The sequence below is a fragment of the Podarcis filfolensis genome, assembly GCF_964270895.1.
Source record: "Podarcis filfolensis genome assembly, chromosome: Z".
NCBI lineage: Eukaryota > Metazoa > Chordata > Lepidosauria > Squamata > Lacertidae > Podarcis > Podarcis filfolensis.
The window spans coordinates 5418157-5444686 of NC_139617.1; the positions used below are offsets into that span (position 1 = coordinate 5418157).

General features: G+C 45.1%; 1 protein-coding gene across 14 annotated transcripts in view; it reads right to left on the reverse strand.

Annotated features, from left to right (window-relative positions):
- The window catches only part of ATP11C (ATPase phospholipid transporting 11C (ATP11C blood group)), a 100093-nt gene that overhangs the window by 36432 nt on the left and 37131 nt on the right, over positions 1 to 26530 (reverse strand). For all 14 annotated transcript variants that reach the window (XR_014543597.1, XR_014543598.1, XR_014543599.1 and 11 more), the window contains exons 3-16: positions 21664 to 21753; positions 18876 to 18956; positions 18595 to 18702; positions 17824 to 17952; positions 13502 to 13605; positions 11560 to 11610; positions 11142 to 11206; positions 9559 to 9640; positions 7407 to 7557; positions 7100 to 7297; positions 5023 to 5163; positions 4592 to 4749; positions 1721 to 1792; positions 821 to 894 (exon numbers count right to left, since the gene is read on the reverse strand). Coding sequence is in view for 10 of the 14 variants with exons in the window: in XM_083595545.1 (XP_083451671.1) it covers positions 821 to 894; positions 1721 to 1792; positions 4592 to 4749; positions 5023 to 5163; positions 7100 to 7297; positions 7407 to 7557; positions 9559 to 9640; positions 11142 to 11206; positions 11560 to 11610; positions 13502 to 13605; positions 17824 to 17952; positions 18595 to 18702; positions 18876 to 18956; positions 21664 to 21753 (1504 nt within the window). In the remaining 4 variants the exon portion in view is untranslated. The remainder of the gene's footprint in view (positions 1 to 820; positions 895 to 1720; positions 1793 to 4591; positions 4750 to 5022; positions 5164 to 7099; positions 7298 to 7406; positions 7558 to 9558; positions 9641 to 11141; positions 11207 to 11559; positions 11611 to 13501; positions 13606 to 17823; positions 17953 to 18594; positions 18703 to 18875; positions 18957 to 21663; positions 21754 to 26530) is intronic.

The following is a 26530-nucleotide window of genomic DNA, read 5'->3' on the forward strand; positions in this document are numbered from 1 at the left end:
ACATAGAATTTGATCTCTGGGAGTAATTATGGAAGAAAGATCTTCATGCTACACATTGAAAGAAAACCATATAAAAATGATACATAGAGGGTATTGGGAATGTAAAGAAGTAGCCACATTTTTTTAATATGTGGTGGTCATGCAAAATAGTTAAAAGATTATTGGGAAATGATATACTATGAGATGAAAGCAAGTTTTAAAAAAACATTCCCCCCAAAACCAGAAGCATTCCTTTTGGGAACAGTTAAGATGGAGGTACCCATGAGTCAGAAAAAAAATATTTATGTATGCAACTACAGCAGCTCATACTCCAAAATGGAGCGTGAGAGAGGTCTCTAAGAAGGAGGAATGGCAACTTAAAATGATAGAATATGCAGAGTTTGCAGGCCTAACCAGTAAAATAAGAGAACAACAAGATCGAGTCTACAAAGGGGAGTGGAATTTTTTTGTGGAATATCTGGAAAATAACAGTAAACAAGTGAAAATGCGAACAGGATTAAGATAAGTTCTACAATATAATGTAGAATGAGGAAATATGATTGGGGGATTAAATGGTTTTAACAGATTATGCATTAATTATGAGAAAATTAAAAGACTCATGGAAGAGGAAGCAGGGAAGTCAATGAATGTATTATTATAATGGTGGATATTTAATGGTGGAAATGTGTATTTGAAAACTTTAATAAAAACTATTTTAAAAAGAAAAAGAAAAGGGATTGATTATTATTTAAACCAGTGAAGACGTTAAACTAACAGGCTGCTGCTGGAAAAGCCAAAATAATAAATTTCATGGTGAAGAGAGAAAAGAGCTTCAACTCACCATCATGCGATTTCACGAGAACACTCATTCGGCGACGGACACAATCAAAATCTAGAACATTCAGCAGTTCGTACCTTTTGAGGCAAGAAGGACAAAGAGCATTTAGGGTCTTGGCTGGGAAACTCAAACCACTTATTACACTCAAACCCTGCACAAGTGAATCAAATAAGAACCCTGCATAAGCTTCAGTTAGCCGCTGCTCTGGAAAGGATAACAAACACTCTATATCTATTATGAAGGTATTTAGGGGTTGTAACTTGTGTAAATGAAAAGGGGTGTCTAAGTCAAATCCACCCTCCTAAGGGAAGCTTATCTGGCCTCTGGGAAGAAAGGGGGCATGTCTAAAAGCAGGACTCCTCTGTTGGCAACTGTTGGCCATGCATCCAGCCAACCCTTGTCCTTCAGCTCCTTTAATAGCCTTAGCCCACTTAAGGATGCCTCCCCCACCCTCCCAAAAAAGCGAAAACTGTTTTGAGTACATCAATGATGGGTTTTAAAAGATGCTAGTACTTCTGGAATTCTAACGTGGAGCCAGCAGCCACATGTAAGGATCACAGAGAACACTTGCAAAATGCAAGGCTGGAGCTGCCCCACCTCAATTAAGCGATATAAAAAAAGAGGAAGGGGGATGCAGCCCAGGTACACCTGCTAATTTCTGTACTGCTCTAACAGGTATCTGTCACAGATGGCTCAACAGAAGCAGAAATGTGGGAAAACAGCAATGGGAACCAGGCGCTAGGTTCAAGGCAGGCGAGTGATTTTTTAAAATAAAAAAACCAAACAAGCATGCCTTGAAATGAGCCAATCATTTCCATCACCACCGCCCAGTATTAGGGTTTCCCTAACCAGGCTTCAGCTGCCTTGCGTGATATCGGGAGGCCTAGCCGCGGTCGCGCCTACCTTTCGATTTCCTTTTTTCGGTTCTGTACATTCATGAAGTTATTTTCTTGTCCTAGAAAAGTGAAACCATACCTGTCAATGAACAAAAAGGACAGAATGGCGTTGAAAAAAAAAAACCAACACACACGCACTTCAGATTTAAAAAGAAACAAAAAACTGACAGAAATTAAAATGAAATAAAAGCCACGTGGAGAAAACTCTGCTTGATAACACAATATAGGCAGCAGTTGTGTGAGCAGTTCCTTGGAAACGTAGGAAACCCGCACAAATAGTGCTGGACACAGAGTTCAACTTCCTGAGAAAGTCTCGGGTTTGCTTTTTTTTTTTTTGGCGTTGTTGTTAAAAAGTAGGTTTCTAGTTTTCATGGATGAAAATACATTATCTGCTGAAATCTCAGAGAAGTGACTAAGCTTTCCAAAGTCGGGTGAAAGGGGTGTCATATTCTTCAACATTCCTTGCCCCTTTGTAGTTCAATGAGAAACGTCAGAATTAGGCATATTTGCTCAATCTGAATTGCTTCTCATGTTTCAGAAACCAGGCTGGACATTTAGCATCACAGGTTAGATGCTGCGAAACAGCCTTCTGGCAGGCAATTTGCTGCTAATTTGCAGTGATTCTTGAAGACCAGCTCATGCCAACAGACCTATTTATTCATTTTTTTTTACAATTGTTCTGTGTTGTTTTTGATTTTCTGAATTTGTTGTACACCTGCACACTGGCATTTTATGTGAGGTGGCTGTCTATAAATATTTTTAGAAATAAATAAAATGTACGCAAGATGTAGGACTGAGTTTGTGGGGGGGTGAAGGACTTCCAATCGCCCATAAACGTGTGTGCGTGAGCGTGTTTAAGCAATGGAATACAGCAACCTCTGATCCTTGTATGTGGTTTTGGGGGGGCAGAGCGTGTTCAGAGACTGCTCTGCACATTTCTTCTGTTTTGCTTGTTTTTAACTTATGGACAATATGACTGCATCCCCCCCCCCCCGAAAAAATGCTCTCTTGGCAAGCAGCTCGTTTATTTTTTGTCCGTTAATGTGTTCTATTTTGCTGATGCCCCTGTTTCGGCTGCTTTGCAAAACAAAACACGGCCGAAGGACTTTTAAAGAATTTATCTCTGCTGTACAGAATGATCTAAACTTTTATTTATTTATTTTTATTTTTGGCCACAGTTGCAACACAGGGGAAAAGGTTGAAGGACTCTGGTTGAGCCTGCGCTGACCTTAGAAGCATCAAATGCAACTTAAAACAAACAAGCAAGCAAGCAAAAAAAAAAAAGGGGGGGGGGACACTCTTTTTCAGCAAGAGGTAAAGAACCAAGCCCAGTTGTTGGAATGTTCCTCCCCTGGTGAGACAAGAGTGATTGCTGTTAAAAATCAAGACACCACCACCCAGCAACCTACGTTTAGGCCAGGACGGGCAACAGGTGGGCTGCAGCCAGCACCAAGCCCAATTTTTCACACAGTCCCACCCTTATTTTGGAAGTTGTCAGTTGACTTCCCAGCTGTCTGGAGCCCCAGGAGATTCTGAAATGGCCTTGGTTTCAGAGCAAAGGGTGCCTGCCAGGTTCCTTAAGGTGAAGGGACCTGAGCTGCTCAGCTCCAAAATGCGCAGAGGACAGGTGCAATGTCATGGCCAAGGGAGAGAAGAAGTTGGCTCTCCCCCACTAGAAAGATTAAGACCCCCCACACACATCTGCTTTACAAGCATCTTCTCCAGATGCACGCCACTGCCTCTACAATTACGCCCACACCTGTCTTGAGTAGGCGACAAAGACTCATTTCCAAGTGATTCACCTTCCTGACTCAGCTTCTTCATTTTAATGACTTGTTATAAATACTTCCATCCCACCTTTTCACCAGAGGGGCCACAGCAAAGTGGTAGGGCACCTGTTTTGAATGCAGAAAGTCCCAGGCATCTCCAGGGAGAGCCAAGAAATATGCCATGAAATCTCAGAGCTGCTGCTGCTGCCAGTCAGTGTAAACAACACTGAGCTAGATGGTTAGGGATTGTATATCCAATGTTAGTCCCGCACAAAGCAGATCAGCTGGAATTGAAGAGCTTGGGTACTTCATTTCAAAGGGTATGTCTTTGCGGGTTGCAACCCTATGGTCCTATTTGCATCCGTTGGCTTCCAACAATTTTAATAAACCATAAAATCCAATTAGAGTTGTCCCAAGCAATTGAAAACAAAAAATTAGAAGACCTGACAGATGCAGCAGATAAAATACAAATTAAAAAAGGGGAGTAAACCACAAAATAATCCTCAAACAAACAGATCAAATGCCTGTAGGCAAAGGACACATCTTGGTCAAAATAATCCTTCCTCTTCTGTTACCCTCCAGATGTTGTTGAATTACAGCTCCCATCATCCATGAATACATGACAACAGCTATTGTGGCTGACGGGACTTGGGAGTCCAGCTGCCCTTGCTTTCCACCACTATGGGGTAAATGGAAAAAGGCAGGAGGGAAATGGGCCAAGGAAACATCTGGGGATAATAGGGAAGTCTAGGGATTCTGAGAGGTGCCTTGGACTGGTTTTGACAGAGAGAGTATGCACAATACCTCGGACAAGACCAGACCAGTGGGTACCAAAATGGCAGGACTTCCTCCTGTCAGGTGAGCCTCCCTGCAACTCCGAGCTTCAGCAGGTGCCCAGCCATGGTGGCTCCTAGCATTGCCCATGCATCAAGGGAATTCCTAAGCATGGCCTAAGTCACGGAAACCTACAGCCAGACCCCACAACAACCGCATGTCCACCTGTGAGCATAATGGCCTCACGAGGAACATTTGTGTACCGTTCAATACAACTGAGTGGGAAGATAGATGTACTGGGAAGGGAGTGGCCTTGCCTCCGAAGCCATCCTTACTTTTGAGCTCCTTGCAGCAAAGCAATCTCGTCTGGGGAAGCGGCAACATACTTGCTCGTGCTGCCTGTCTGCGACCCCCCTGAATCCATTTCGTCTTTCTGCTGGACCTGAACTGTGTGGCAGAGACACAAAGCACGAAGGAACAGCTCTTCGCGGTTCTGGGGAAGGGATGTAACAAAAGGAAATGAGAACGTTAGCAAGCAGCCTTCCTGTTCCAGGGATACAAGGAAGAAACATGGAGACATCGTCACAGGACCAGCTACTTCCAGTGCAACAGCAGTCAAATTTTAGTCTTGCTCCACCACCACCCACCACCCTCCCGCGACAAGACAGTGTGCAGCCCGCACATAAAATACCTCAAAAAGCTTGTCTAAGTACTCTTGCAGCCCTCTTGGTACAGGAAGTTGGGCTGCCCTGCACTGGATGCTTACCTTCTCTGCTTTTCCATGACCCTTCAATCCATCAACCTCTGTAATGGAATCGCCATACTTGTAGCCGTCAATGCTGCACTCAATGAACTCCATTGTGTTTTCTGTTAAAGTCCCCGTTTTATCAGAAAACACATACTCAACCTAAAAGAAAAAGAGAAATGGTTCCCAGTTAACGAGAAACAAAACCCTTTGCTATTTCTCCAGCCGGTGGCATCTATAGGAAAAAGAGGCCCACTTCACTTTTATATATGTGTTAAGACATAAAATGCTTTAGGAAGTGGCTTGAATGCTAGAATTAAAACATGCCTGTTACATTCTGATTTATGCCTCACATTACCTGCAGCAATGGCCCCTGGTTCTTTACACTGCTATCATTTTTATCCTGCTCATTCTTCAAAGACAGATATACACTGGTACCCCCCCCCCCCGTGATGATCTAGTTTCATCTCACTGTCCAGGTGAGCAAGCAAGTTAGTTGTTTTCACGTTCCTAGCCAGAAACTAATTTTCTTGGAGGGCCACTTGGAAAACGGAAGAAAAGCAGAGATGAGCTACAACTTCCATCAGCACTGATCACTGGCTGTGTTGGCTGAGGTCGAAAACTGTGGGAGCCGTGCAGTCTGGAGGAATACAAGTTTCCCATCCCTGAAGCAAAGGGTGGAGAACCAAGGCTCCATCCCTCAAAGTGACCTACTGGCAAGCCCACTTCACAGAGAACCCATTCCCTCCCCAGATGGGAGAAGACAGGCCCTTAGGAGGGACAATTTGGCTGAGATCTTCTCGCTGCTGAGCCATGCCTTACACAGCAGCAAGCAGTGAAGCCCAGCTGCCCAAGAAAGTCAAACCAAGTTTATATTTGCAAGAAAAACAGTCCCGCTGCAAAAGGAGGAGGAGAAGCGATTTTAAAAATTAAAAGCAGCACGACTAGGAGGATCAGCTGACATGTGCACAGCATGGGATTGGGACATTTCCCTGCATGGTAACAAGCATGCAAATCCTGCTTAGTGAGGCTAATTATAGCATCCAGCACTCAGGGGCCCAAAGAATCAATCTTTAGCGCTAATACATATTTAAATACTCTAAAAAGAAATCCTGTGTTGAAAGGAACACGAGAACCTAGAAGTCTCAGGTTCTGTTAAGGCCAGATGATTACGTCTTGGCTGGCTAAACGGCCTTTTAGAGCCACTGCACTGGCAGGAAATCTCCTATCTTCTCCCTGACATGTTTGCTCTGCTTGTTTCACAACCAAGCCGTGCTTCCTTTTGTTTTGATAGTTGCAATATGCTTTTCTATAGCTGCATTGTTCTCATTAGTCAGGGCAGAAAAAAACAGGATCTAACTGAGAAGAGAATGCTAATGGAATATCAAAGTAAAGGTGATCTACTTGGATTGACGGTCAAATCTTGAGCTCTCAGTATTTTGGAACTTGGAAGCAATTCTAAATTGATTTGGGCTACAACCCTAACCGCACGAGTAAGCCTCACTGAATTCAGAAAGACTTACTTCCAAACAGGACTGAGTTGTCAGGGTTAAGTAGACAGTTCTTTTTTGAGTCCAGAACTTTAGTGAAAAAATGTGAGCTCTGAAGGATTATTATTATGTTGTGGGCTGGGGGGGTGGGGGGAGAATTGGTACTTATTTTTTCTGCAGAAAATCTGTTGTTCCACAAGGACATTTGGAAGAATGAACGGATGCCGACTGCAGATTCAGTATTAGTCAAGCTTAGCACAGTGTGAGTTTTTAGCATTACTTATAAATGACAAGGACAATTAACTTGCTGAAGCAGATCACTCACTCTCCATGGCATCGGCAGCTTCTCCAATGCAATCTGAAAACTTCCCAAGCAAATTACTCTGATTAGCATATAAAAATTAGTTCATTTTTACCTTGGGGAAATTTTCCAGTTTGGATTTTTCTGGAAAACCCACTACTGTCACTACTGACGCTTCAGGTCAGTTCTCATCAAAATTCAATACAGTGGTAGTTGTATCATTTTAACTTGGACCAACAGATCGTAGGACACTAACTGCAGTGGGGAGGAGGGAAAGGTGAGAAAAAGGAAACGAGATGCTACTGACCTGGCCCAGCTCTTCATTGAGGTCAGAGGTGTTCACCAAGGCTCCTTCATTGCAACTCACATCATACATCTCTTTGTCCCATGAAATGAAGAAGGAGCCCAGGAATTTCTGCATCTCGACTGTCACGTACATGGAGACAGGGATGATGAAATTGAAGAGAACCATGAAGGACAGGAAATCGGTGAACATTTTTAAGAGCTAGAGAGAACAGAAAGATTGATTGGACTGTTGTTTTTAAAAGTAAACAAGGGCAAACGCTAACGAATACAGAGGCGGTGGCAATCAAAGCTGAAGCAAGCCCAGTTACCTTGAAGGCTTCTTTGTCCTTTTGGGTTCTCTGGTTGTACCAAGGCTCGTCGTGAAATGGAACGCTTTGCCAGACGTACTTCAGAGTTGTGCATATTATAGCCTTGCCCACAAGAATGCATAAATAAACGATCAAGAACATGTTGATCGACCTGGAAAGGCAAAGTGTTAAAAAAGAATCACAGTGGTTTATAGTATTACGCAAGCAGTGGAAAAACTCTATGCTGATAGGGACCTGAAAGAAACAATTCCAAGACTTATAAAGGTACAATACACCCCAAGGTTTTGCAGCCATCCAGCCTTGTTTCAAGAGAATTGCACCGGCATTAGACCCCCTCACTTGAATTAAACCACATTACGCTCATGCATATGTGAGGCTCTCTTTTGAAAAGCGCTTGAGACATGCAACTGATAGAAGATGCACTGGCCAGACTGCTACCTTGAGACAGATGGCAGAGAATATTGGGGGTCAGGGGAGGTACTGCAGTGGATACCTATTTATTTCTGGTCTTAATCCAAAATGTTGATGTAAACCTTAGCAGAGGTGGGGAACTGGAACTCCCCTAACCCCCATGCCAAAGCTGATGGGTAGGTACGGCTGCCCGCTCATCAGTTAAGCGACATGACGCTTTGAAGCACTTACAGCACTTACAGTCATAGAACTGTAGAGTTGGAAGGGACCCCAAGGATCATCTAAGCCCAACCCCCTGCAATGCATGATTCTCAGCTGAAGCATTCATGATGGCCAGGCAGGACCTCAAAGCACCGTGGAGGGACCCATGCATGGTGCTCTGAAGTCCTGCTGATCAGCTGGTCACCCATGCTGCAGAAAACACTTTTGTTTCAGCCCAGCCCAGCCTCCTGCCCACCTGCCCACACGTGATTCAATCGTTTATTTATTCAGTGCATTTATATGCTGACTTTCTGGCAAAGAACCCAAGGCAGTTTACAATTTTAAAGGACGAAAAAGAATTATTTAGCATTTGAAGTTTAAACCTGACTGGGGCGAGAAGCCAATCCAGGCCCTGTGTTGTCGTCGTTACATACATATGGTCATACATGATGCCAGGTGATTTGTGGGTGGGCATGGCTTGGCCAGAACAGAGTGGAGTGCAAAACAGGGAGGCTTGGCGGGGCTGTGAAACAGGTGAGGGATACAATAGCTCCTAAACACAGCCACTGAGGCACTCCAGTTAATTTCTATAGAAATTCCAGGGAGGAAACCAAGTGTTGGGGCTTTACAAAGAGGCGAGACCACCTGGGGGCCTCAGATTCAAGGTGGGGGCAGGATGAATGCAGCATTATCAGCAATCCAGTTCGGGATCCAATGAATCCTGGGCTGGCTAAAGCCTTTCCCACCTCCAGAATGCCTTGTTCTGCTGGTAGGGATTCCTTCTACCTTCCCACACATTTGGAAGGCATGCAGAGAGGGGCATGGCACAAGGTAGTCCAGTCCAACCTTACCCTTTCACACACAGCGCATGTCTTATACAGGGCGTGTGTGGGGGGGTGTAGATTACCATCCCTCTTCAATTTTACAAATACCATATTTACTCAAATCTAATTTGGCCTTTTTTGGCCAAATTACGTTGCAAAAATTAAGGTGCACATTACATTCGGGCAAATACGGAATGTGTTACCACCACAAAGCTGGGCTTTTCTTCTTCAGCGTGTGCCATGTTCGAAACTCCCATTTCTCTAGGCACATTTTGCAACAGGGGATTTCATTAGCGTGAGCAGTTTCTGAGCTCTGGGTGCGATACTGCCCCTAAGATTTCAGATTAAAACTGCCACTTTTGGAAGGAAAGAAGGAGCTTTTTTCTGCCTCCCCACCTCCAGCTACTCTCTGAAGACTGGAGAAAGGATCCTCATAAGAATATTGGGGGGTGCGTGCGCAGGGGAAGGACTAGACCATGTGAAAAATTAACATAGTGTTTTAGCTGCAGTGCATTCAATTTCAGCATTGCTTTCTTGTTTTAAAAAAAAGTGCGCCTAGACATTCCATTGTTGTCCCTTAGCTCCTAGCTTTCATATCTCAGTTTCCAACACTGGGTGTGTCTGAGACAAAGGAAGACAGTTGAAGTACTATATACACAATCCAATTAAACAACAGTTGACTCAAAAGAGATTTACAATATGTCCAGATAACCTACTTTTCAACTGCAGATCGCTTCTGGGATTTTCCTTGGTAGTTCAAAGCCATTTTGGTTTCCATTCCAGTATAGACTGCGACTCCTACAAAAATCAAAGCCACCGGTGAAACGCCCTGCAAACATTCACCTACCTGCTCCTTCCTAGGAAGGAAGTTTCACAATGACGAGTCCACGAAGGCAAGTACATGGGCTCACTCTTGTTCCAGAGCAACTGGTAGTCAGAGACATAATAAATGTAATAAACAGTTCATACTGCATGGAAGAATCATTCTCACTTGGTTGAAAATGAAGTCACAATTGATGAGCTTAAGCTCAGGATAGAAGAAGAAGTACAATCTTGTGGTTGCCCCCTGACTGTCAAGTTATTTTGGGAGATGAATTCAAACCAGAAATTTAGGTTTGCACGGTTCAAGCAGATTAAAGTGCTCTATCGCACTGGCACAACAAATCTGCTTAAGAATGTTTCTTTTCTTTTTTAATCACTCTTTGCGCTTAGGGAAGTGATGGGTTAATGCACTGGGAAATGGGGTAAGATCTGAAAAACCCATTAAATGCACTGAGATATGGGGTAAGACCCAGCAAGCAAATCAGAATAAAGATCAGACATCATCCAACCACTGTGCATGCTTTGTGCAAGCAAACCAAGATGGTAAAGGTAAAGGGACCCCTGACCATTAGGTCCAGTCGTGAACGACTCTGGGGTTGTGGCGCTCATCTCACTTTATTGACCGAGGGAGCCAGCGTACAGCTTCCGGGTCATGTGGCCAGCATGACTAAGCCGCTTCTGGCGAACCAGAGCAGCGCACGGAAACGCCGTTTACCTTCCCGCCGGAGTGGTACCTATTTATCTACTTGCACTTTGACGTGCTTTCGAACTGCTAGGTTGGCAGGAGCAGGGACCGAGCAACGGGAGCTCACCCCGTCGCGGGGATTCAAACCGCTGACCTTCTGATCAGCAAGTCCTAGGCTCTGTGGTTTAACCCACAGCACCACCCACGTCCCTCTCAAACCAAGATAAGTGCCCATTTAAAAAGATTGCCTGTGTGAGCCCTTAAGTCAAAAGTAAATCCCACTAATTTAAAATGTGTGTTACTAGTGATTAAATATGCATAGGAACTCAGCCCAAAACTTTTGTTTGGGGCAGGAAATAAACACCACAAAAATTTGAGATTTCAGCCTTCTTCCCAACGGGTCCTCCCAGGAGATAAGCAGGTGGGTCCCTCTTGGTCGTTCCACCTCCATCAAAAGTTTGGGTGGGATGGTGGTAACGGCCCAAGTGACAGCGCCTGGGGTGGCAGCCCCTAAACCTTGGGATTCCCTCCCTATAGAGATGTGTCTGGCACCTTCACTAGACAGGATTTTGGTGAATGCTGAAGATGCATCACTCCACCCTGACCTATGGCGCCTGAGATGTGTATTTCCAATGCCCAGCCCATTCCCGTGACCGTAACATGTTTTAACGGCCTTTAATTTCAAACTGTTGTAATGTGCCCTGGGAGAGGCTGGTGAAGGGCAAGTCTTAAATTCAATGCTAATAATAAGCATGGCTGAAATAAACTGGGAAACGTCAAACAGTTGCTTACCATAGATCCTAGGAGTGTTTTTTAATGTCGCTCCCTTCAGCAACAGGTTCTCAGGACCCAGTGCCCTAGAATGAAGTCAGACTATTAGGCCACTTACACAAGGAAAGAAGGGGGGGGGGGAGAGAGAGAGAGAGAGAGAGAGAGAGAGAGAGAGAGAGAGAGAGAGAGAGAAGATGCATTCTGAAAATGTCAACTAATATGGCAATGGTAAGGGGGAAGCAAGACAACACCACTAAGACGGTTTCATTAATGGGCAGGGAAAGTGAAAAATCAGTGCAAGGGATAAAGAGCAGTCAAACATCAAGCTGCTGATGTCAGCAATAGCCTTTAGGGAGGCGACAAGAGGCCAGCTAATTAATTACAAAACAGAAGCCCCCCAAAGCATAGTGATAATGAACTAACAAAACAGCTGACTAACCTGGCTACTGGCTCTTGACCGTCCTTGTAGATGGTAATTCGGCCCACAAACCTGCAATGAGAGATGGGCACAAGAGGTTGCTTATTAAGCCCTGCTGGTAATTTGTAGGAGAGCCGCCGCAAATTATCAAAAGAGGAGAGAGAAAAGCAAAGATGGGTAAGGACTGCAGAGCTCTCAGAAACACCTGTTCCACAAAGCAGTGGTGGGGAATCTCATCCCTGGGGCCCCCCGAATGTGGCCCTCCTAGCCTCCCTATTCGGCCCTTGGGGCATTCCCAAGGCCCCACCGTTCTCCAGGCCACACCCCTCACCTGGCTTCTCATCAGAGATTTTATTTATTTGTTTTTGTTTGTTTATTAAAATAGTATACCGCCCTTCCTCCTTAGTTCTCAGGATGGTTCACAACATGGAATTACAATATAAAAACACAATATGCGTAATAAAAAGAAGAATAAAAAGGTTTTGTGCCCCGGAACTGTGATAAGGCATTATTTCTTCCCTAGGTGGAGGAAGGGGATGTTTGTGCGGTGTGCTTGTGTGTAGAAACGGCTAGCCTGTCAGGAAGGTAACTTACTGTAGAAAGTTGAAAGCCATATTTGCCACTCCACCCACTTTACCTGTGGCCCCACAGCTCCTAGAAGCTGGACCATGGTGGAAGGAGCCCTCAGGCTGATTAAGGTTCTTCCAAACATTTGTGCACTGTGTGCTATGCAAATCCAGCGAGTTATTCACCAATAAGTCACTCTGGGCAGCTCCCATCATATATAAAAACATAGCAAGACATTAAACCTTAAAAAGCTTCCCTATACAGGGCTGCCTTCAGATGTTTCCTAATGTTACATAATTCTTCATCTCCTTAACATCTGATGGGAGGGCGTTCCATGGGGTGGGTGCCACTACCGAGAAGGATAAGGAAGGAACAATGGGGATGGATGGATGGATGGATATATATATATGGCACAGAAGTGCCAGAGACTAAATTTGTGAGAACCATGTTTTAAGGCATTTATTTTACAAGCAGGTATTTATCAGTCTCCAACCCACCATCCTCCCTAGCATTTGCTAAACGCACATCTACCAAGCGCCTGCATTTGCTAGATGCTGCAGAAAAAGATTAAAAAGGCAGAGTCTGCCTTTAACCCGTTTATAGGCTGTGAGCTCAAAGACATGACACATTTGGGAAGGAGAATCAATAGCAGGCCAGGGAAAGGGGTCGGTCCCTCCCTCCCACGCATGAGAAAGGGGAGGGGGGAGTGGCAACTGGGTCAGGCAGGCCAATGGATGGAAAGGGACTTGTTCGACATTTGCCTAAGGGCAATTAGACCAGGATCAATTTCAGAATATAATGAAGCACAGTCAACTGTGCTTCATTAAATTCATTAAATTCGGGAATGAATCGAATTCTCAAAAAGAGATAATCTCAAATGATAAGGGTCATTTAGCAACTGCACTGCATGCAAAAGGTCCCAGGTTCAGTTCCTAGCACCTTCAGGAAGGTTGGGAAAGATCTTTGTTTGAAACCCTGCAGAGATCATAGAAACATAATCTTAAAGTTGGGTGGGACCCAAGGATCATCTAGTCCAACCCCCTAAAGCATCCATGACAGATGGCCACCAAGATGCTATTTTAAGACAGATGCTGCCTGTCAGTGTGCACAACTGTGAGCAAGATGGACCAACAAGGTACGATCCTAATCTCTAATCCTGGCTGCCTGATCTCCCAGGAAACGGTGCAGATCCAGCTCACAGCTGGTTAATGCAAATAAAATAGCAAACAGAAAGCTTTGACACAGTCGAAGCAGAACCTACTATGCACCTCAAAGCCCAACTCATGAGCCCAGTCCTGGGACAAGACAGAAACAAGGTCGTGCATGCCTCAAAAAAAACCAACCCCCCCCCCCAAACCAAAAGGCAAGGAAATAAACGTTGCGTTTCAGAACTTACTTGTAGAGGTCTGGCTGAGGCTGTTCACATTCTATTGTAGCAGTAAGGCAATCTATGGCTTGGCATGTATGGAGTTTGGCAGTATCCTGCACAGTGTAGTGAGTCTAGAAGGGAGACGGAAATGCAAAATCTGTTAAGCAGCTGTTTACTGTCCCTAGAGTACACAGACCGTTTTGCACAGTGGGCGATTCTAACAAGCTACAGAGCTCATGTGGTGCTTTGATTGCTGGAAATGCTACTAGGAATTGGTTTTAGCTGATCTGTGTTTTAGCCATCTTCGAGAGGCTCATTATTACTATCGCTACTGCTGCGTTAGCTGTAATTTTATTGCTGGGTTTTTAAAGGCCTTTTATCCCAGCTCGATCAGTGAGATCATCCAGAGGAGCACGGCTGGTTGCTTCCTGCATTACAGAGGCTTGACGTGACACTCACTAGAAATTGGGCATTTAGCGTCATCGGTCTTATGCTGTGGAATGCTCTTCCAACACAGGCTCAGCAGGCACCCTCACTTTTGACTTTCCTGGAGATATTTTTACATCAACAGGTCTATGCAGCTGCTTAAAAAATCTTCGATTAGCCAATCATTTAACTATTTTTTAATATTTTACTGTATGTAATTGCTATGCACTACCATGCTATATTCTATGAACAGGTGGTATATAAATACCTTTTATAAATATAAAATAATGAACCTATTTGCAAGCTACCACAAGAATCCTTTTGGCATAAAGCAAGACACAAGTGCTTCAGTAACTAACCAACTCAGTAAACCTACTAAATTAAAATGCACGTTGAGCCAATTATTTGCTCCTACAATATAGAAATAAGGTGGAAATTTACAGATAGATCCTATTCGAAATAGATGCCTGTCTCCTCCTTGTGGGGTTGCAGTTCCAGTTGAGCAGCTTACTCTTGATAACTCATGCACTGCCATTTACTTGCTTTCCACACTGAACAAAATCTTAATTCAGGGATGGGGAACCTGTGACCTCTTAGCTGCTGTTGGACTCTGGCTCCCATCAGTGATTGGCCATGGAGCAGGGATGATGGGAACTGGAGTCTGGCAACAGCTACAGGTTTCCCATCCGTGGCCTAATAGGTTGATTCCAGAGACCTGTTGAAGAACAGTCCATCAGCTTCTCCAGGTTTCATGAAAAGCTGCAGATGCTTCAACAGGTGTTCTGTGTTCCCTGTTCCCCTGAGTGCTGGCCTAGGATCTCTCAAAGGTAATCGGGTGAGAGAATTAAATGTCAGTGGAGGAGGGAGAGCTATTCTAGGCATCCCTGGCTACGCAGATACTTCTTGATTAAATTAGAAAGCAGACAAAGGGTTTAAAATTCTCCATTTAAGAGGTTCTATTTCTAGACACTATTCGGGTGTTGTAAATCACTTCTGTCAGCAGGAGACACTGCCGTGATCCATCTTCATAAACAAAACTCACCCAGATGCTTCCCTAGCTCGTTATCTCTAAATTTTCCTCATTTCAAGCTGGATGAGAAACAGCTCTATTGCATCAACGGTGGGAGATGATGAATGGCATTAAAAACAAAGACATTTTCACAACTTGGAGGTTAAGCTCTTGGGCTTTGCGCTTCCTTGCCAAAGATTTATAGAAAAAGCTCATTAAACATTTTAAGTACATTCCTTCTCTGGCACATCCTGTTGCACCTTGTTCTTGCAAAACAAGATACAGGACATGCTTTGGAGGAAAGTTGAAGGGGAAAAAAGAGTGTGTGTGAGAGGGGAGAATCAGCATGACTTGCTTGCAGTAACAGTGGATGAGAAGAAGACCAGCTGGCTAGATCACACCAGTGGCCACTCCAGTCCACCATCCTGTTCTCAGAGTGGCCAATCAGATGACAACAGGAAGCGCGCAAGCAGGACATGAACACTCCTCACTTTTGTGGTTTGCAGCAACCGGTGTTCAGAAGAACACTGACTCCGAGCATGGGAGAAGAGCATAGCCATTGCGCCTAGTGGCTACTGGCAGCCCTATCGCCCGTGAATTTGTCCGATCCTCTTTTAAAGACATCCAAGGCCATCACTGCCTCCTATGAGCGTGTATGCCATAGTTTAACCATGTGCCAGAAAAACACCAGTATTCTATTATGTTACAATGTCTCTCTCACACACACACATGTACACCAAAGTTCAATGATATTTTATCTGGCAATGTACAGAAAATGGAATGGTTCATATGGCTGGGTGCGTGTGTACATGCACAAGAGAGAGAGAGAAAGACAGACAGACAGACAGACAGACAGACAGACAGACAGACAATCTTCCATAGGATAATGGTCTCGGGCTCTGTTATCTTTCAAAAGGAAATTTGAAACAGTACATCATAGGATGGGAGATCTTATTGCTATTATCAGCCAGACTTCATGTTATGAATCATATTGCATATGAAGTAAGATTGAAATACCGAACCTTCAGAACGACAGATATACCTGTGTTTCAATAGCTATTGCTAAGACAGTGTATAACATACACAGAGGCACTATTGTATTTTTAAAATGGTATTTTGTGCAACTATTAAAAATGGGCAGATAGTAAAATTGATTAGTTGTTCACCTAGAGATAAACCTAAGCCTTCCCTCATTTAACACAAGAAGCGCCTGGTGGATCAGGCCCACGGCCCATCTAGTCTAGCATACTGTTCTTGTTCTGGCCAACCAGCTGCCTGTGCAAGACCAGGGAGCAGAAGGGGAGCTCAGGAGACCTTGGTTTCCAGGAACTGCTATTCAAAAGTATCGCTGCCTTTCAGACTTTTGATTTAACTGATTCCTGCATTTTTGCAGGGCAAATGTTTGCTCAGAATGGCAACAACTATTTCCAGTTTTATTTTATTTTTTTGTGATATTGTAATAGGCTGCAGGGAGTGGGTGCTTGAGGGCCACATGCCAATTGTGCAGGTGGGGCATGCGCGCGCGCACACACAACTTTCCAGAGGTCTCCATGCTGAGACTGAGAAGTGCAGCTGCTCCCAACACACACCAGTGGCAAAAGATCTCACTCTGCCCAGCCTGCATAACAGTAACTGGGTGGGCCAAGAGAAGTGCAATTTACATTTGGAGGAAGGTGCTCAGGGATGACCCCCATGGCAATCATGATCCCCTCAGCGGCAGGGGTAGGCAACCTAAGGCCCGTGGGCCGGATGCGGCCCAATCGCCTTCTCAATCCGGCCCACGGACGGTCGGGGAATCAGTGTGTTTTTACATGAGTAGAATGTGTGCTTTTATATAAAATGCATCTCTGGGTTATTTGTGGAGCATAGGAATTCGTTCATTTCCCCCCTCAAAATATAGTCCAGCCCCCCACAAGGTCTGAGGGACAGGGGACCGGCCCACAGCTGAAAAACGCTGCCTCAGTCCATCAAGCAGCAGTTCATAAGGCACACCCCTGCCAGACAGCAAAATTCACTGGTGGGTGCTGAATTTGGCAGTGGTGGGTGGCTTGTGCATCTGTGGCTGGCTGCATGGAAGACCTGTGAAGGTTGCATGAATCCCATGGTTTATCCACCTTTGCACTGAATGGAGAAGGAGCTCCATCAGTGGCTATTAGAGAAATCCACATTCAGAGACAAGGCACTGCTGAATCCCCAAAAAGGGGTGCGGTGGCTTGATGTGCCCAGAGGCGTAGCTGGCTGCTCGGGCGCCCAGGGCAGCACAAATGCCCTGCACCCAGGGGCAGGGCAAGCCACCCACGGGGCAGGGTAAGCCAGGGCAGAGCACATTGTGCGGAACCTCCATGGAGTCCACAAGCCCCACGTTGCCGTTTCGGGCAGTGCGGAGCCTGCAGGAGCCCGAGCCACCACGTCACTCGCCAAGAGAGACATGTGGCTTGGGCGCGCTGCAGGCCAGGCCCCGTGGTCACCCCCCTCAGTGATGACACCTGGGGGAGGACTGCACCCACCTTTCTACGCCACCGGATCTGCCCTCACAGAAAACAGGATGCTGAACCTTTCGTCTGACCCAGAAGGCATGCTCTTATAATCCCATGTAAGCTGTGTACCAGATAGGAGCCTGTCGCTCATAAAAGAAGGACTGTGGTGTAGCTCTGTGAGGGCCACGCATGACCATACGCTCCCCAGCACAAAAATATCCTGTCATATAGAATTAGCAAGCCGTGAAGGAAGCATGGCTGAAAGGGAATGCATTTCACTTTCCTTTGTGTGACAGGTACGCACAGTCAGTCACTCTTGATTCGCAGCCTAGAGACTGCGCCGTGTCAAAGCTTTGGAAAGCCAAGATTTACCGCTTCAAAGCTTAGTGAAGATAAAAGGGCTGCAGGTCAGATGTGCTGTTTACCCATTCTGTTACCTTGACATTTGATTCTCCATCCAAACTAGCTGTAGTGACATAACAACACCCGTCCTTGTGAGTTGATGCGAGGAAGATCAGGTCGCATGGGAAGGTTTCATCTGACTTTACTTCTACTATGTCGCCAACCTTAAAGACCAGAACAAATAAATGTCAACGTGGTGCAGAAATGTTTGCTCAGATGTACTTATTTAGAGCATCGCAACCCCCCACAAACACTCTTCAGCTGAAAAGGCTTTATTGATATAAATCAACAACAGAGAAGCGAAGAAGGCATCTAAATCTAAAAGCTCTCTGTCGTGCTGAGAGCGGGGGGGGGGGGGAGCTCATGCAGGGTACACACATTCCTGCCTCTGTGCACCATCCCCAGAATGTAGCCTTCACACAAGTCGCAATCATGCTGCATTACAGAAGAGGAAAAAGCCTTCTGCCAAGTGGAATGGCAGAGGAGGGGTGCAGAGATCTGTCTCCTCCACCAGCTTGCTCACTCGCCTGCACAGAACTCCTTGCTGCCTGTGGCTCCCTGCGGTTGAAGGCAAGGCCCCAAACCATATCCAATGTGCAGAAACCTCGCTCGTTTTTGCTACAAGACACACAAGTGCTTCAGCCCATTCCCAGCCACCCCAACCAGCCAGAGTCCATCATCAAGCACGAATGCAAGGTTTTAATAACAACTCTCCCTGCACTCATACCCCGCCCTCCGCCTTTCGCTACAGGCTCCCTGGAGCTTCCCAGTGCCCCGAAAGCTTGCTCCCCTCTTTCATACCACACCTTGATTCCTTCACACTCCTTCTTCACTTGCTTTGCATCCTCAATCACCAGGACGGTGCTTTTGTTTACTTCTTTGTCAGCCCTGTGCCGCAGCCAATCCTCATAACCCTGGAGGGATAAATTATGGAGCAGGGGGTGGAAGTCATCACAATCAAGAAACAAGAGAAACAAAGAAGAAAGAGGTGAGGGAGAGCCTTTCCTCAGATATTTTGCAGAGCTCTAAACTGACAATCCTCTTTTTTCATTTACTTTTTTGGGGGGAAGGGGGAGAACGCAAATACCTGTTTAATAGCTGTAATGGTAATAACAAAGAATAGAGGAAGTCCGCTCGTGACGGGGCTGGTTGGTGTGTCTACTATGACCTGCGGAAGAGGGGGAAATGCAAGTTATTGGGGGAGAATTAGAGAAAAGGATATTTGCTGGTTTGATGTCCTCAGCTTTTATAAGCAACAAACGTAAACTGACGCTGCAATGTGGAAAACACCGGAAAACACCAGAGCGTGCATGTCATTGCTTTTTAATGAACTGCATCTGTTTATGTACAATTTTTTCTGTGCAATAATCCATTCAGACTTCTTTTTTATAGTGTGTGGTGAATCACTGGTAGGAAGTGCCTAGAAGTTTTGATAATGATGTGGCAAAGTTTTCCATTCATTCAAATGGCAGAGGTGTCTTCCAGATAAGAAGAAAAGCACCCATGTATATTCTTCATTCCCACTTTCTTGCTGTGAAGAGCTTGTGAAGGGATCTCTTTGAGTGTCCAAATAATGTGACGTCTGAATGCATCCTTTTCCATTATATGTCCTGCCATGTGAATCCAAGTGTGTATTATTATTATTATTATTATTAGTAGTAGTAGTAGTAGTAGTAGTAGTAGTAGTAAAGAACTCATTTCTTTGAAGCCAACACTTCAGTTTTGATTCTCCAGATGTTATCGGGCTGCAAACAGCATCATACCTGTTCAAACTGGCTGAGAGTGACAGGAATCTTATCCCAGAAATATCTGGGGACCCAAGGCTGATTGAGCTCGTCAAAGGCTTCTGCTACAGATATGCAGTTGATATCAAGTATGTGCTAAGCTTGCACTGTAAATGGAGGTTTGTCACACACATGCACATTTGTTCACTAGAACAGCTATTCCAGTGGTCCAAGCTACTCCAGCGCTAAAAGTATTTATGCTTCTGACCGTGGAGACAGAGAATAGCTACTGTGGCCAGAAGCCATTGACAGATGCAACTATGTTTGAATTATGAGGGTTAGCTATGTTATTACAACAAACAGACACCCTTAAAGACTAAGGCTGCTAGCTACACACCCTTACCTTGGAATAAGACTTGTTAAAGAAAGCGGGGCATACTTCACAGTAAACATGTGTAAGACCGCACCGTAATGGATTTATTATGGCATGTGTTTAAAGCTGCGCAGTCTTCACAAGAAAAAGCCTCTTGTGGAACAATGAACACACACGTTGGTGGGTAGGTGGATTTGACAGGTTCCATGCCTTTAAGTGCCAGGCCCTACTAATGCCTGGCACAGGAGCAATGCTTTTGTAATGTGATGCCAAACATTTGAATATAACATTAATTTCTTTCCTACGGTAATGGCTAACTGGAGTGGGCAAGGGGAGGTTTGGTACAAATAGGTAGCCATGAGATTTTTCATGGGGGTGTTCTGCTTCAGAAGATAGTCAGCTGGGTTTTTGTTTTTTTATCACAGTGTGATAATTCACACACACCTCTCCATGGCCAAGTTTTCAAGTAAGTTTTACTCAGAGTATACCCGCTGATATTGACCATGACGGGTCAACTTTGGGCAAAAATCAGCTGTATGCAATTCACTGAAACACAGGGATATTTCTTCCAAAACTGCACAGCATTGGAACTGAGAGAGAAAACCGCATCCGTCCCTAGTGGCGCTATTTTGATTTGTTTCAAGTTAAATATAGCCTTTGTTCCAACCTGTTCCAAGTTAAAGCCCCACGCGCACTGGGGAGATTCCTGTTGAATTTGTTGCTCCTGGCAAGCTGAACCACACCGCCCAAGGAAGTGGATGTGGCAGCCAGTTAGCCTGGTGCATAAGCAAGGTTATACATTTCACAACCAGCCTCGACTGCTCAGAACAGGATTCTACAGTTATCTGGAAGATGGGGCGATGCCATCTTAGCATTGTCATGTAAATTAGCTGGAGCTACTTCCTCAGAGATCATTAATGCCTCTGCCCCTGACACAAGGATGAGATGCAAATTGGCAAAGCGCTCTGTCTTCAAAGCAGGCAAGATGCAATCGTCAGGAAATGCAGGCAGCAGCAGTGGCGAATTCAACACACTCCATTTAGCAAAGTCTGAGGAAGGTTCAAGCTTATGAGGAATGGGCCAAGATGCTCTCCTCCGTCTACAATAATGAGTGCTTTTAATAAACGTCAGCAGATATGCTGCCCAAGAGCAGTGGCCAATGCTGCAGGTCAAGAGCCCTTTTTTAAAAAAACGCTGAAACACTGAAAACCCATCTGACATCACCAGAAGCTGAACCCACTCCCCTACTTTCCTTCCCTGAAACGGTTGGTCTGCAGAATTTCAGCTTGCTTTTGATTTTATTTTTTTAAAGAGTCTCCTGATTCAGCTCTAGCCTCTTTAATCAGAAAGCAGAAGTGAAAAGGACACAGCCCACATCTGTGGTTGCTATTCGCCTACCCACCAAGAAATGCACACTCATAAATTTACTTCTGCATTTGTGTAGCATCTAGACAACATAAGAGGGAGGTATTTGGGGGCCTCATCACAAGCTGTTGTGTGTGCAGGAGGGAGGGGATGATGCATCTTTGACCACTGAAGATAAGCAGCTATATAATGTAGTGTCTCTCGGTTGGAGCAAATGACACCATTGTTGTCGTGTTCTGTAAACACGAACCCACTAACTTATGCCTTGAAAATAAGGGTCTTTATTTTAGCAGGATGGCATTGAAACATTTCAATGACTGGTACTTACAACACACACACACACACACACACACACACACACACACCAGCAACGTTCTCCCTCGCCTTCATTGCTTTTTCTAAAGCAGCCTTACCTGAACAAGGAAAATGATAAGGAAGTAAAAGTTGGCAATTCTTCGGAACTGTTCAAAGAGATTCTTTGGAAGAAAATTCCAGACAGTGTACTGTGGGGCAAGAAAGCAAAAGAGGCAGGTATGAACCAAGACTTTGACCAGCAATGGCCTCTTCTGAACAGGGTTGCCCTGAGACATTTTGGCACCTGAAGCTAACCAGAAAATGGCACACACGCACACACACAAACCACCCCCCACCAGGGAAGAAGTGAGGGTCAAGGAACTACATCAGGAACAATGGGAGAATAAAGATCTACATTGGGAACGAGGATGGAAGGAGACTTGCAGTGCCTCCTATTTGCCAAGAGGCTGCTGCGGAGATGGTGCTGGAGTGGCTGTGGGTGATGCAATCCTCAGAGGCTGGATCTGCTGCCCCTCTGGATTCGGCTGCCTGAGGCAGTCTCCTCACCTTCCCTCATGGGTGGAGTGGGCCAGCCCTGCCTCTGAAGACCACACCAAAATTGGGATACCTATCATCTGTTCAATATGTCTGTCTGTCTGTCTGTCTCTGTCTGTCTATCTATCTATCTATCTCTGTCTATAAATATAAAATGGGTGGCTTTTAAAGGGGCAAACAATTATAATGGGCACGCATGCACACACATCCACACACCCCTTTGGTGTCATTTCCAATGGAAAGGAATAAGCATCTTGCTCATGAAGAGCTTGCTTTGCTACCCACTCAGAAACGTTGGTTTTCCTCCTTTCATTTCTATGAGTCGTGTCCCGTGGGTCTTACGCCAGCGTCTGCAAAAGGTTCAGCGCATAACCCCACTCAAAAATTCTAGTGCCAGAAACAAGAGATGTGAAGGCTTAAAGGGGAAGGCATTTTCCCTGTCCCTCCCACACACACAAGCCAGCTTGAAATAAGGTGAGGTGGAGAAGGCAGCCTTGAGGGCCAGCTACTGCCTCTGCATTGCTGAAGAAGCACCAGGACTTAAATATCAGAAAGTGCTTCCAAATGTAATGGCAAAATGCACCGGGTCTTCAGTCGCTTGGTTCGAAATGAAAGGCTGCCAAACATATTGCTCTGGCAAGGTATGCATTTGATACAACCTCTTGGCTCCCCCTCTGCCTCAACAATACCAAGTCAGTGGGAAGGGACCTCCACAGGCTTACAGAATCCCAACCCGTTAGGGTCTTCTCAACCTACTGATCAATAGTATAGCTTTCAGAAATGTTGCGACCTCCTTCACAGTACAGTGAGAGCCAGGGTGGCACAGCAGTTAAGAGTGTTAGGCCAGGACCTGGGAGACCAGGGTTCAAATCCCCACTCGACCATGAAGCTCCCTGGGTTGACCTAGAGCCAGTCACTGCCTGTCAGCCGTGGCTTCCTCACAGGGTGGTTGTGGGAATTAACAGAGGAGGGGGTGTGCCACTTTTGAGTTCTGGGGTGTGTGAGGAAGTTGGGATATATATGCAATACATGAACAAATGAACTAATGGACTAACCCATGCTCTGGCTGGTTTTAAATCGGCCATAAGAGGAATTCAAAAAGCTTCCTAGGCCAGCCAAATCCAGGTGCAGTGGAGACCTGACAGCAAAAGTAATCATTGCTACGGCTGGTTGTTTTGTGTGTTGTGTTTCTTTGGTTTAATGTGGCCCTTTCGTGGAAGGGGGTTACTGTTTACTTTTGTTTTCGTTCTTGTTTTTATTCTGTAGTTTGTGTTTTTATCTTGGTCCCTTGTGCCTATGGCTCCTGGGATGTCCTGCGGAGGACCTTATGGTCCACAGATAACAACACTTTGGAGGTCCCGAGCCGCAAGGTGGTTAGATTGGTCTCAACTAGGGCCAGAGCCTTTTCAGTACTGGCCCCGACTTGGTGGAACGCTCTGTCACAAGAGACTTCGGCCCTGTGGGACTCGACATCTTTCTGCAGGGCCTGCAAGACAGAGCTGTTCCGCCTGGCCTTTGGTTTGGACTCAGTCTGACCCCTATGTTTCCCTCCCCTTATGGTTTTGATTTATGGGCTACTACTAAAATGAGGCTGCATTTTAAATTGTATTTTAACCCGTATTTTAATTAACTGGGTTTTTTGTTGGTTTTTTTGTTTCCTATTATGTTTTATTGTAATTTTATTGGTGTTAGCTGCCCTGAGCCCAGTTCTGGTGGGGAGGGCGGGGTATAAATAAAATAATAATAATAATAATAATAATAATAATAATTATTATTATTATTATTATTATTATTATTATTATTATTTTGTGAACTGCCCTGAGATGTATGGATGAAGGGTGGTATACAGATTTAATAAACAACAACGACAACTCCTCTCTTGTGCTACCGCAGAGCTTTCCAAACTTTTCCTGTTGGTGACACACTTTTTAGACAAGCATATTTCACGACATAGTAATTCAGTTTTACCAGCAAACTGGAGGTTAAATTAACCCCTTTCCAGCCCCAGGAGGAGCGTGGGGAACATTTGTGCAACACACCTACACACTGTAGCCGACACACTAATGTGTCATGACACACAGTTTGGAAAGCTCTGCACTACTGTCTGGAACTGCAAGGGCTAGAATCCAGAACCGATAGCTCCATGATCCGCCACCCCATACAGCGGGACATTAGGGCAGCAGGTTGCAGCATCTCCCTTGTAAACAGATTCCAAGGGCTCGAATGACTGTGTCCATCAAGAGTAGCCGCTGACTCTCCTCTTGTCAGCCCGGGGTACTGCCTTGGCAAGGACAACCTTTCCTACGTTGGTCCAGCTCCAGGGTCAATCCTCTCATCTGCCTACTGCACAGCCCAGGACTTTCACCACTCAAAGGACAAGCTTCTGAATTGATCCAGCAAGCACCAGGAGCTCCACACCCACAAGAAAGCCCCCCCCAAAATCAGGATCGTCCGCTAAATGGCAAGTGGGGGAAGCTGAGTTTGCACTGAGTCATTTTGCGAGACCACGTGAAAAGTGCAGGTGGATGCTTTGCAGAGCAGAGAAAGCGGTATGGGAACCCGACCTTTTCCCGGCACACAAAAGGCACATGAAACATACAGCAGTTGATGAACAGAATCTGCTGAATGTCAACCACTAGAGGAGGTTGTCACGATGTTTTACGCAACTCCCCTTTTGCCCGCTGATAGCAGCCACCTGCTTTCCTGGCTTGGAAAAACTGTTGCCTTTTGTTCCACCTTCCGAGCTACACACAATGAGAGCAAGACTTCCCAGTCAATGCAACAGTAAATATATTAAAAGATTCAAGAGCTGCAGCTTGCGCTGTGCCTTGCCTGGTTTGCATTAGCTCTTTTAAAAAACAAAAATAAAAAATTGAAATTTGGGTGCAATTTATACTTTCACTCTGCTTTGCAAATATTGCTGGCACAGAAGAAACAGAGATTTGTGCACATTAAAAAAATATTTAGGGTTGTCAACCCTAATATTTTATCCAAGCTCTCCTTGTATAATTCACAATCATTTTGTATTTACTAATTATCTGGAAATTTCACCAGCTTCAGCGCTCCAAAATGGTTCTATATATGACTCCCTGTAACGGCACGTGCAGATGGCGGGTGCTTGGAGGAACTGTAGCTGAGAAAATGAGGAGGTTGGATCAGCAAAAATCCCAAAGGGTGAAGAAGAAGCAAGAAAGAAAATGCCAAGGGGACAAAATAACAATAACAGCAACAACAACACAACAGTTCAATGAGGACTGACCATGCTCAGTGTCTATTGGGGCGGGGCGGGGGGAGCCAGAGAACTCTGTGTGTGTCTGTGTGTAAGAGAGCGAAGTGCAATAGCTCAAGGACTCCCCCTCTCTCCATATGAGCCTACCCAGACCCTGCTACCAATCATCTGAGGCCCTTCTTTATGTGCCACCTCCTCCAGGAGAGGTTTGGAGGGTGACAACTCAAGAAGGGCCTTTTCTGTGGTGGCTCCTTGTTCGCAGAAGGCTTTCCCCATGGAGGCTTGTCTGGAGCCTTCATTACATATCTTTAGGCACAAGGCAAAAACGTTCCTCTTCAACCAGGTGTTGAGCTGATTAACTTTCTATGGCTTTTTGAACGTATTTGTGGGAGCGGGGTTATTGGGGTTTTTGTTGTTGTTGTTGTTCCATTATGTATTTTGAATTATCATTTTGCATTTTTGTCTTGCAAACCACCCTTGGATCTTTGGATGAAGAGCAGCATACAAATTTATCAAATAACAATAATAACCGGATGGAATGTCTTGGAAGAAGATACGGTTGGTTAGCTGGAACACCGGACAATACCCTCTGTGCCATTTTATTGCAGTTCCCACTCGTAAATGTAATAAAGCCATTAGCTGGGCTACTTGTGCCAGACAGAAGAAGCTACAAAAGAGGAACTATGGGTCTTTTGTGTTTCATGCAGTTCTAAAACTGGAACACCTTGCAGGATTGGGAAAGAGTTCCTTCATGCATAGGTTTTATTCTTAGCTGTAACAAACAGAGCTGCAAAATAGCAGCAGAATAAGTGCACCAGACTGATAAAGGGTCTCACAGGCTGCCTTTTTGCAAGAGATTTCTTGTTATGCCTGGAGGACCTCGTGGATGAGCTGGATCACTAACAAAGTGTAAGCTTTAAACAAAAGACACCCCGCCCCCCCCCAAACAAAAACCAGGCACAGCTTGTGAGTGATCTTCATAACTCATTATCAAGTCATAAGGTTAATGATGGTCAGAGTGATTCCCAAGTTCAAAACAAGTCTGGGGGGAAAGTAACAGAACACAAAATTGCTTTTGCTGATGGCACACTCTGGAGTAGAACTGTAACCTGAACAGGATCTAAGTACTGCAGGTTATGAGCAGAGTCTCTAAACCATGAAGGACCAGGATAACCTGCTCCACTCTTCCATGATGCTCGCTG